We start from the raw sequence: 12,159 nt of genomic DNA, 5'->3' as shown, positions 1-12,159 counted from the left end.
TAATGTATCATATCGTGTTGTATTGTGGTGTACTGTATTTATAACATTGCTGTGAATTCAGTGAAAGTCATCCATGTAATAGTTATCCAGAGACCACAATGGAAATAAGTCTTGGACTTTATTGTGTTTTTATCCTTGATTGTATTTTATGTCCTTTTATCACGTGTAAGGCATTCTCTTACAATTAAATAAATCAAATCAAAGACCTGCCCAGGGATGACTAACTCTGACACATTCACATTTAAATTTTAATTACAGTTATGTGCCCTGTCCCTCCCTGGGAAATAAATAGAAACATTAAATGCTACTGGGTTAAAGTTTCAGTGTAAAGTTTTTGCAGTGACCAGGGGTCTCATTTATAAACGTGGCGTACGCACAAAACGGGGCTGAAAATGTGCGTGCGCCACTTCCCACGCAAAGGTTGTGATTTACAAAAAACAAACTTGACGGGAGAATGTGCGGTCCTCCACGCAAACTCTGAAGTAAATGTGCAGACTGCTCTCACGGAATGGTGTATGTAGGACTTGCCAAATCGTATGGCATTATTGGTGTGTTATTAAGACGCATTTTTCCACGCCGTTTGGCCTCCATTGACTTACATTAGGTTGCTATTGTGTGTGAATTGACGCCGTAGCGAGTAGTATGAATGTTTACATCTGCTGTACACAGCGTAGACAGGATAGTTCAAAATGCGTACAGATAACATGCAATCTGGCTTTAGGAAAGTGGCGTTTATGTTTACGCAAAGTCATGATGTCACTTTGAAATGTGGGCCGCTCGCTTTGTATAAAACAGTGGTTGCCGTATTTTCTAGACATAGTTATGCTTGAGCTCTCTACAGCAAGGATTAACAAAGCCAAATCATCAACTATAGACCTGTGGAAAAACACAGCAGCACAGGTATCAGTTCTGGTGACCTCGGCGTCACAAGAATTAGAGGAGAGGGACTAGGCAAGGTGTGATTTTTTATTTATTTTTTGTTTGTTTCGTTTTCCTCGGCCGCAGAGGGTGTGGGGTGGGAGAGGGTTTTGGTTTTTGTTGTTCAATTGTATTTCCTTGTTCTGTAAGTTGAACATTTTAAAACAATAAAAAATGTATCTAAAAAAGAAGGTAAATGTGGGAATAACGATTACTCGTAATATGTTCCAGTATTGATGCCTCGCGCACATTTCTTGACTCCATATCATCCATGTTATCATGAAGATTAAATCCAGCAGTGTTATTTGTGCTTTTTCTGAGTGATACTTGTTCCATAAACACCTTGTAAAATCCAACTCAAACCTTTAATAAAAATGTGTTATTAATGTTCAGTCGGTCCTGTCTCACCGTCACACGGAGCGCAGGAGGAGGAGATGGCCCAACTGCATGGAATACAGGAAAGCATCAAATACCAGTGTAAATAACTAAATATCTGTCTTTAATACTGTGCATATATCATCAAATGTCAAAGTCTGAAAATACAGCCATTAAGCTCTCGCGCAATCGTTACACTTAATGTCCTCGTTATCAGTCCGAACTTTAATACTGTTCGTGTGTCAGGGTTTTGGGACAGAACTCAAACGCGGAAATAAAGTAGTGAAAATAGAAAAAAATGTTTATTGTAACAAAATCTTGTGGTTGGAGACTAGTAGCAGAGAGAGATGAGGAGATCGAGGTTTGTAGGAGCTGGAGACAGGAATGGAGCCGACTGGGTCCGAGATCTGGTGGCTGCTGAAGGTGAGTTCTTTCTTCTAGGATACGGAATACAGATAAATTAGAACGAGGCAAAAAGTCAAAACAAGGAATTACTAGTGATGGGACGTTTGACACCGAGGCACCGAAGCTTGTATCACTCCCGCAAAGCACACTGGTTCGAAACAGTGTTGGAGCTTGTATCGAATTGAAATAAGCACGTGACTGATGACGTCCGAAGCTTCGAACGTCACTGAAACTCCGGGTGGGTTTGCTGGATTCATGTCGCTGCGCTTACCAACGCCAATTCGAGAATTCACTGGAACATCGTGTGGTTTATGAGTGTGGCTTGCAATTTATTTGATTAGCCTATTAATAGAAATTAGCCTACTTACATACACCTGCACGTAATTCTACATAGCGGTAGAAGGTGGCATTGTTGCTGCAGTTTATTGAATCCATATTTAGCCTAATTAAACATACTTGCATTCAAATCCTGATCACAGTAGTTTATATATAGTTTATATATTATAATGTTATATCCAAACATTCATACATAGGTTTTATATTTTTAATTTCGTCATGTCATGTTCATGTCATTTGACCCTTGTGTTGACTTTGAGTCACATTGACCCGTTTTCAATTTTTGTTTTATATCAGAAAATATGGGACGTAGAAATAAGCGCTGAAAATGTGTAGAAGAAAAATTTAACAATTTAAAACGTTGGAAAAAGCAAAAACTGTGAAAAAGGCATCAAAAACATCGGAAAAAAGTGTTTCTTTCAAGGTTGACGGGAAGAAAACACAAGGGTTAATTCAAGTTCAGTCATGTCATGCCATGTGCATGTGTCCATTCTGTCTCTCCTATGTTCATGTTGAAAGCTTCGTTTGGCTGTGTCGAGTTATAGCCACTGTCATTTCAGCAGATGTCACTTCGTTCTCTTCGATGCTTTGATGCTTCGGATCATTTTGCGATACAATCAGGAAGAAGCTTCAGAGGCTTCACAAGGCTTCGTTCGCCCATCACTAGGAATTACTAGCGAGAGCAGCAAATAAGTCATACTCTGGGTGACTAACAATCCAGCATTGAGCAGAAGGACACACTGGTCTTTTAAAGAAGGTTGATGAGCTGATGAGTAGCAGGTGAGTTGATTAGGGAATAGAAACCAGGTGCGGGGGAGAAGGCAGCAGGAGGAGGCGTGTCCACACACTGTGGAAAATTCCATTAGAGAACAGAAAAAACAAAAAACACACCAGCCACACTGCAAGCAATCAAAGGGGAAAAAAAATAAAAATAAAAAACAGTCACACCAGACCAGAGAGTCACCGGGCGTGACATTGTGACTAAACCTGCATGAAGAAAAGTGTGTAGAGCCTATTAGACTTTCGTCTTCAAAATGTATCTCGGGGTTGGGGGGGTAGGGGGATACCACTAGTTGATGCTGTGATTTGGCAAGGTATCTACAATCACAATATGTTGTAAATATATTACTATAATACTGCGGTGAACCTGTGCGTTATGCTGCCTGATGGCACTGCTGGCCCTGCAGGAGGACTACGCCAATGGAAGAATCAGGAGATAAAGAGGAGGCTTCAGGGACCATGACGGTGACTGGCTAATATGCCGATTTAAATTCCCAAAAGCTGTGCTCTTGGATCTCTGTACTGAATTGGGTCCAGTAGAGAAGGCAACGCGCCAGAACTGTGACATCCCGGTCCATATACAGGTTCTTGCCAGTCGCCACTCTGAGGGCAACTGGCTGCCGTCAGACAGCTAAATGTTTTATATAAATATTATATATAATCTTCAACTTTATCACTAGGGCTTGTTTGGATATAATATACACTCACCTAAAGTATTATTAGGAACACCCTACTAATACCGTGTTTGACCCCCTTTCGCTTCAGAACTGCCTTAATTCTTTGTTGCATTGATTCAACAAGGTGCTGGAAGAGTACTTGAGTACAAGTAATAAGTAGTTCATTCAAAATGTACTTTAAGTAAAAGTTACTTAGTTACATAAAAAAAACTGTAAATGGGGCAGGGGGATCTCTCCCATGTAGTGAAAATAGGACAAGGGGTCATAAAGCCAAAACTATTTTAAAAACTCCAAAACTCTTTAATTTAATCACTGCTATTGGCCAGGCGTCCACGCTTATGCAAGGTAACGCAACCCCATTTGTTCAGGTCCTATCCCCTGACCAATCCGATATCCTAACCTTAACCACTCAAGGGGAAATGCCTAACCCCAACCAATCGAGCTGCTTCGTAGCAGTTCGTGGTCTTGGCGTGGCCATAGTGGGATTCGTAATTTTGCATTTGGGCGCGATTTTTTATCTCCCTTTCGTTTTTTTTTAATTCATTTTAAAATACCGATTTTAAAAACTACTTGATAAATACACAACAAAACTACTCAATACAGTAACGTCAGTAAATGTATTTTGTTACTTTCCACCTCTGTTCGGTTGTAACGAGTTACGGTTATTATACGGTTATAAACGGTTATTTGAGTCACAATTTATCTTCTATCAGCTTGAATCACTCGGCCCATTCTCCTCTGACCTCTAGCATCAACAAGGCATTTTGGCCCCCCAGGACTGCCGCATACTGGATGTTTTTCCTTTTTCAGACCATTCTTTGTAAACCCTAGAAATGGTTGTGCGTGAAAATCCCAGTAACTGAGCAGATTGTGAAATACTCAAACCAGCCCTTCTGGCACCAACAACCATGCCACGCTCAAAGTTGCTTAAATCACCTTTCTTTCCCATTCTGACATTCAGTTTGGAGTTCAGGAGATTGTCTAGACCTGGACGACACCCCTAAATGCATTGAAGCAGCTGCTGTGTGATTGGTTGATTACATAATTGCATTAACGAGAAATCTTACATGTGTTCCTAATAATTCTTTAGGTGAGTGTATAGTTCTGTTAAATCTTATCATATAGGTCTGGTATATCGAAGCTGTCCTGAGTGCCATAATGCCTGCCGTTTTGGAAGGTTATTATTAATATAGGTAGTCAGTTGTCATGATTCGGCATAATGAAAGAACAACTGCCAGGGTCATTAACATACTGATTAGCATTCACGAGGTGCTTTGCATTGACTATTTATGATTGAAAATGGGCGTGTACAGGGAGGGATAAGAGCCTGATCCACGTATGCACACTTGTAGGTAATCTCTGATTTATAAAGGGAACATTGCTTACAGGTGTGCGTACACACACCTGTAAGAAAAAGTCCATAAATTGGACTTTTAGTAAGGATCCTACGCACAGTTTTATAAATGAGACCCCTCGTCTTTTTCTGCAAGTACATATGAATAGTACACACAGAACATGACATGTTAAATAAAAAAAGGTTCTCCAAAGTTAAAAAGAAAATCGGTTTATTTGTTATACAAATCAATGCAATATAATAAATAATTGATCAAACTTATACGCCAAATTAATCATTTTATACATTTCAGACATTAAACACACAACCATGGGGTCAACCTACCCAACGAACACTAATATCAAACATAACAGCCATGGATTCACCTATAACTCCATTTTTCTCCACAAAAGCTTGCCTAATCTTATCCAAAGTTGTGTGTGTGTGTGTGTGTGTGTGTACCTGTGTGTTGATAGCAATACACCAACAAAGACAATAGATCACAACATTTCAATCATAATCACTGCCAGGTGAATTGACTCAAACAATAGCAGGATCTTTCCTTTCATCTTGCTGTCTCATTGCTGCCAATTGTAATGTCTCCTTGGTTCTCTCCTTGGTTCTCTTCTTTCTTCTCTCCTTTCCTCTTTGTTGTAATCTTTGAGCCAGGATGCGACCAGAGCACCCAGACCACCCAGAACTAGAATCCCTACAGTTGCCCCTCCAATCTCAGCTGCTGTGGTAACCTGCAAAAGACAAATAAGTGGCTGTCTGAATGTCAAGGATGTGATCTTTTAGTAAAAACATTAGTCTGCTTAAGTTGAAAGTATAAGTTCAATTGCTTTCTTAAAAATATGAGTACACCTAACTTGAAAAGACAATTGGTATGAATACAGTTAGTTGAAATGGTGTAAAATTGTGTTTGTTTAACAACAGGAGCAAGTTTCCTTGAATATACAATGTAAAATAGATGGTTTTTTTAACTCACAGTATCAAGTTCTAAAAATAAATTATTATTAAGTAAACATCTTCTCTAACTTACCTTCGTGAGTTGAAATAGCATACAATTGTATTTTTGCTTGACAAGAGGAAGCAAGTTTCATTGAGTGGACAATGTAGTATTGGTAGTTGTTTTAAATCACAGTATCAAGTTCAAACAATAAATTATCATTAATTAAACATATTCTATAATCTAACTTTGTGGGTTGAAACAACACTATTCTTAATGTTGGCTTTACTCACATTTTTTTGGCAGCAATTGAACTTACATTTTTAAGTAGAACCACCCTGATCATTTTTACAGTGTGTAAAACATTTAATAATTTTAATTGTGAACAAAGTTTCAAATTAAAGTTGAAAAATAATTAATGTGAGTTTCTAGCCCACTCCCCCCTGATTAAAGCCATATTAAAAAGGTCTGTGTCAAACCAGAATGTAGCCAGATGTATGAGAGTTGAATCAATTATAGGACCATGTTGATAGTAGCACCACTACTGGAAGCTAGCTGTTTGGCTAGCAAAATACAGTCGTAGCCTAGCTAAAACAGTATGGCCCCTTTTTTAGACTTGACAATGTGATCACCCCCTTAAAGAAAGATTTTAATTATGTTTTACGCTTAAGAAGAAGAAAGGCATTTTGTTTGACTGATAGGTGTCCCAGTCTATAAACCCAAGGAGCACTGTCCTGTAGAAACAATGGATATTAAAAAATTTACATACTGTATAGTGTAGCAGCATAACAAAACCTAATGTTTCCAATACTAAATCTAGCTGTAGTCAGTGTGGCTTTGAGATTTTCTGTAAAATTATGTATGGGTAGAACACAGTAAATGTGTGACAAATGCACTAAGTGGGTTGATTTAACAACCTTTTATTGAACCTTGCAAATTAACTTATCCTCTGGCAACCCGTTCTCATTCCGAACTCGTAAAATAAGTATGTTTGGTCAGTGTCCTTAAAGGGGTGATAGAATGCAAAACCGATTTTACCCTGTCATAGTTGAATAACGACAGTTCGGTGGGTAAATAGGACATACATAGAAGCTCAAAGTCCCACTGACACCCCTTTACTATGAAAATCTCATATTTTGAAACTGCCGCTGAAAACGGGCGAATCCCAACAAAGCTGAGTTGCTTACGCAAGCATCTCAAAATCCGGAACCTTTGTCACAGCCATGGGTGTATTAAGAGAACAGTCACGCCCCAATATTTACATAGGCTACACAACTGACCTGAGATCAGGTAGTTTTCTGAATCTAGCTAGGTCACGCAGATCTCTGCTATTCCATTACAAAATTCACTTCTGAAACTTTTTTATGCGAGAAATCAACCATATAAAGCTCAAATATGGGCCGCTTTACGAAAAAGGATGGCTAATTGCAAATTTTCTCCGACTGTGTGTCGGGAGTTTAGTGGCCGGTGTTGGTGCTGCCTGGGTTGCTACATCGCACGCCCTGACCGCAGTGTCAGCGAGCTTGTTACGCCCGCAATCTTTTACCGGCAGCCCGCAGGTTCCAGTTAATCTTATAATGGGTATGTGTGTTGAGTTATTTAAACAAACAATCGGGGAAATAAAGCCTCTTGTCCGCGAGTCTCATTGATAGATCCGCGGTGAGATGGAGTCCATCAATGAGAGCTAGCTAGCCTCCTCCTAACTCTGACATTCACAAAAATACATTCAATTGATATCCGAAATCTGACAAGTGTTAGCTAAGCTTTGTAAGACCTTGAGGAACCTGTAATATTCATGCCGTGACGAAATTCAAACTGTAAATATACTTTATTTATGCGAAGTAGAGCAAGCTGCGATATTTCCCCATTGTAATGAATGGGACATATAGCAAGCAGCTGCTCGGGTCCTACAAAAAAAATGCCTTAAAAATCAAATCGGACACGAAAACGGTTAGCTTTATAAGATAGTGGGGAATGATGTTATATAAGTGGCGTGGCGAAATTCAAACTGTAAATATAATTTAGTTATGGCGACAGTGTAGCTAGCTAGCTGCGGTATTTCCCCATTGTAATGAATGGGACATATAGCAAGCAGCTGCTGGTCCTACAAAAGGCGACCCAGCGTTCATAAAAATGCCTTAAAATCAAATCGGACACAACGGTTAGCTTTATAAGACATTGGGGAATGATGTTATAAGTGGCGTGAAGAAATTCAAACTGTAAATATAATTTAGTTATGGCGAAAGTGTAGCTACCTAGCTGCGATATTTCCCCATTGTAATGAATGGGACATATAGCAAGCAGCTGCTGGTCCTACCAAAAGCGTACCAGCGTTCATAAAAATGCCTTAAACTCAAATCGGACACAACGGTTAGCTTTATAAGACATTGGGGAATGATGTTGTATAAGTGGCGTACGGAAATTCAAACTGTAAATATAATTTAGTTATGGCGACAGTGTAGCTAGCTAGCTGCGGTATTTCCCCATTGTAATGAATGGGACATATAGCAAGCAGCTGCTGGTCCTACAAAGACGCTACCGTTCATAAAATGCCTTAAAATCAAAGTGGCGTGATGAAATTCAAACCCGTAAATATATTATAGTTATGCCGGCAGCTGGCCGCGGAGCCCGTAGTGCAGTATCCACAAAGGGTGACTTTGCCCTGGGTATGGGCGCCACCAGGCTGCCGCTTTCTCGTCAGACTGTGTGGAGCTCCTAAAGTCCGACCACGTCTTACCAATTTTGTAAAACGGCCCATATTTCAGCTTTATATAGTTGATTTCTCGCTTAAAAAAGTCTCAGAAGTGAATTTGGTAATAAAACATTGCAGTGTCTGGAATATGAGATTCTGTCGCTTCTCTAATGTATGTGTATTGGGGATTTGCTCAACCAATCAGCGCGTCTCTAATATGTGCGTATGGCAAGTCGCTCAACCAATCAGCGCGCAGCTCATCTAAATATTCATGACCATACCATATTTGGAAGAAAAGCTCTTGTTACAAATAGGGCCAAAACACAGGGATGCATAAGGGCCAATAAAATATCAACCAGGCCATTTTCAGCCCAACCAATGTTACATACCCCATTAGGAGACCATAAGGAACAGTGTGAAATACCCTATATAATCATTCTATCACCCCTTTAAGCGTCTGATGCGACGAAAAAGGCACCCTTCGGCGTATTTGTGTAACGTACTGGGGAGAGCCGCAGTTGGATGAGACTTAGCGAGTGGTATGTAAGGGGAAATTGCTGGGTAAGGACGGTGGTTGGGGTGTTGGATGGGTAAAACACCGGACTTTCACTCAGGAGACTCGGGTTCGCGCCCCGCGTGTGGTGTTTTGTTTCCCGGCTTTTGAGGCGTCCTTTCCCCGTTGTTTTTCTTTTGTTTCCCCGGTCTATGGCGTTCGTGTGGCGTTTTGTTTCCCGGCTTTTGAGGCGTCCTTTCCCCGTTGTTTTTCTTTTGTTTCCCCGGTCTATGGCGTTTTGTTTCCCCGTCTCCGGCGTTTGTTTCCCGGCTTTTGATGCGTCCTTTCCCACGTTGTTTTTCTTTTGTTTCCCCCGTCGGTGGTGTTTCCGGCTTTTGAGGCGTCCTTTCCCCGTTGTTTTTCTCCTAAACCTTACCGCCGCGATTCCGTTATTGTCGCGCTTCACCCGCGGTGTGTTTCCCGGCTTTTGAGGCGTCCTTTCCCCGTTGTTTTTCTCCGAAAAAGGGACGGCAATAGTGGCGACCAAGCACGTTTACATGAGACGCTAAAGGAGACTTTTAACGTCAAATAAGAACAAGAAAGGCTCCTGACCGAACGTCCTTATTTTACGAGTTGGGTGTGAGAATGTGTTGCCTCTGGTCATCCTCTGTGGTTTGAATTATGGGCAATCCACCACAGTTGCTTCTTATCAACTGAAATTGATTGGGCTAGATTTGTGTATTGTTACAATTACTGAGAAAATCATAATAAATTATTCCAGTATCTAGGTCCACAGACACACACACACACACACACACACACACACACACACACACACTAGGTAAGCAGTCCTGCAAACAGAAGTATAAAAGCCACAGGATACCCACCTGTCGAGACTCTGACTTGTCATATCGTAGGTCTGTGACAAAGTGCTCGCAGTTCCTTTTCATGATAGAGTACGGCAGCTCCAGACCCACCATGCTACAGGCCTCCTTCACGATGATGTAACTCTCACGAGGCTGGTCATCTAGGAGGTTGTTGATTTTGAATTCATCATAGCAGACCACGTCCCTGATGTTCTCACGCTTCACCTTTCCTATGGGGCTGTCCAGGACCATCAACGAAGAACCAGAAGAGTTTGAATCACCATCTATGTGTGTTTTATGGAAGAGACAGACAGGAAAGAAGACATAGAGAAAGGGATATAGAGGGGCAAACAATATGTTTCCATTCATCAAGTCTTTGTCTTTACTATTATTTTGCATTTACATGCATTTAAAAACAACATAATTACCAACAAACTATAATGGAGGACAGTGACACGCAAAAGGTTATAGATGGTCTTCCAAGATGAATGTGTTAAATGCAACATTTCACTCACTTGGAGTAGTCAAATGAACAACTTCCTCTCCACCGATGTAGAAGGCCCAGTGCTGATAAATCCCACGGGAGATCTCGATCAGGTCACCGGGCTTTGCATTGAACTAAAATCATAAGGAAAACAATTAAAATGTATAAATCATAAAAATAATAAACTTCACATCTAGTCAGTACCGCAGGTACCCCCTGGAGTTTTAGACCATGTGTACGAGCATGTGGGTGATTGACAGTTATATTAGCTTCTATAGGAAGGTTTTTCAAACAGGTAAACCCACAAAAAATAGCCAATAGACTCCTTTCCTATTGCCAGTAGACGAGTATCCATGTCTGTTTTTGTTATTGCTGAGTCACATTCGACATCAGGAACGTGCCAGAAAACAGGTGTTGACTTTTTCTGCTACAGCTTCAAGATACAGTGGACAAAACTGCAAACTCAAAATGTTGGGTTTAAACTGAAGCAGCTTTAAATATAAACTAACTTATCAGTGACGGCAGAGCTCAGTAACAGGAGACTTACCCTTGTTGGAGCCATCTCTTCAGTTCTTCGTCTATCAGTAAGAGTAGTGGCGACCTGCAGCCTATTTATGCTGCCGGAGACTGAAATCTAAGTGTGTTTACGTCTCAGAAACGTGAGGAACTGTTAGGCGGTGCTAAATGCAATAAAGCAACAGAGGTTAAGTTTCATTTCTCGGATAAACACCCTTTAAGCTCTTAAGTAGGCCGTAAGAAAACCATGACTCAGTGTCTCTACTCAAGAGTAGCGGCTACCTGCAGCCTATTTATGCTGCCGGAGACTGACACCTAAGTGCGCTTACATGTCAGAAACAAAAGTGCTCACATAATAAAGGGTGTCAAACACAACATGCAAACAAAAAATTATAAGCACAAAGTACACATCATATAACCAGTTGTACTAGTTGAACGTGAGGAACTGTTAGGTGCAATAAAGCAACAAAGGCTAAGTTTCATTTCTCGGATAAACACCCTTTAAGCTCTTAACTAGACCGTAAGAAAACCATGACTCAGTGGGCGTTTCTCAATACCAAGAATGCAAAGTACGGACTTGTGTTCTTGGGGAGAACGTTCTTTCTGGTTGTTCTTGGAAGAATGAACTCGCAAGTTCACAAGCACAGAAAACTCTTTTAACAGTTTGAGACGATGCATTCTTCCTGTTATTGCTCAACACTCCCAGCACAGAGGCTACCTGCAAGGCTCCAAAATACCAGCTAAAAATAAAAACCACAACAATATTACCACTTTGTATTAAAACAATCTCCGGACAAGAAAAACACATAATGCTACAACTATTGCAATAATATTGAAAAATAAAACTAATTGAGCTTAAACACCCCTTTTTTATTCAAAAGAGTGGAACGTGATCCTTACTATTATTAGCATATAAGTTTAAGTCAGTTTAAATTAAACAAATAAATAGGCATATGCACTGGTGTGTCCTATGTGTTCCTATTAGTGTTATGTGGAATTATCATTTCTATATTATTGTAGTGCACTGTATATGCCCAGGGAGATGGAAATTAGAAATTCAAATTATAAAGGTTGGTGTCTCCCCTTTAGTCTACATAACATGTCATAGCATGTTACCACTTTATGTACAACTGTTCATTTATCATAAAGACTGAAACGCAACTCCTAATAAATCAGAAAACAAATACACCAAAAATATGATCTAAATACAAAATATAATGTAGGCTATAGCCTATGGCATAATTTAAACAAGTCTCCCGAAAAGAAACGGGTATATCTCATAGACTAATAACATACAGTCTATCTATGGTATATCTCTCCTCTGGCCTGCTCCTG

General features: G+C 40.2%; 1 protein-coding gene across 1 annotated transcript; it reads right to left on the bottom strand.

The window, feature by feature from the left end:
- Positions 1-5,109: 5,109 nt before the first annotated feature.
- LOC120549634 (phospholipase A and acyltransferase 4-like) lies at positions 5,110-10,870 on the bottom strand. The gene is made up of 4 exons (XM_039786673.1): positions 10,856-10,870; positions 10,340-10,442; positions 9,846-10,108; positions 5,110-5,570 (listed from the first exon to the last, which is right to left on the bottom strand). The coding sequence occupies exons 1-4, from the start codon at positions 10,868-10,870 to the stop codon at positions 5,403-5,405; spliced, it is 549 nt and encodes a 182-aa protein (XP_039642607.1). The 3' UTR covers positions 5,110-5,402.
- Between the last annotated feature and the right edge of the window lie 1,289 nt (positions 10,871-12,159).

The sequence above is a fragment of the Perca fluviatilis genome, chromosome 20, assembly GCF_010015445.1.
Source record: "Perca fluviatilis chromosome 20, GENO_Pfluv_1.0, whole genome shotgun sequence".
Lineage (NCBI taxonomy): Eukaryota > Metazoa > Chordata > Actinopteri > Perciformes > Percidae > Perca > Perca fluviatilis.
Note: the sequence above shows the minus strand (reverse complement) of the source record. Positions and strands in the feature narration are given on the sequence as shown.

Bases quoted from the DNA above. Each gene is read 5' to 3' on its own strand.
- LOC120549634 (XM_039786673.1), bottom strand. The intron at 10,109-10,339 runs GTGAGTGAAATG...AAACACACATAG, and splicing joins TGTTCATTTGACTACTCCAA to ATGGTGATTCAAACTCTTCT. The intron at 5,571-9,845 runs GTGGGTATCCTG...TGTCTTTTGCAG, and splicing joins ACAAGTCAGAGTCTCGACAG to GTTACCACAGCAGCTGAGAT.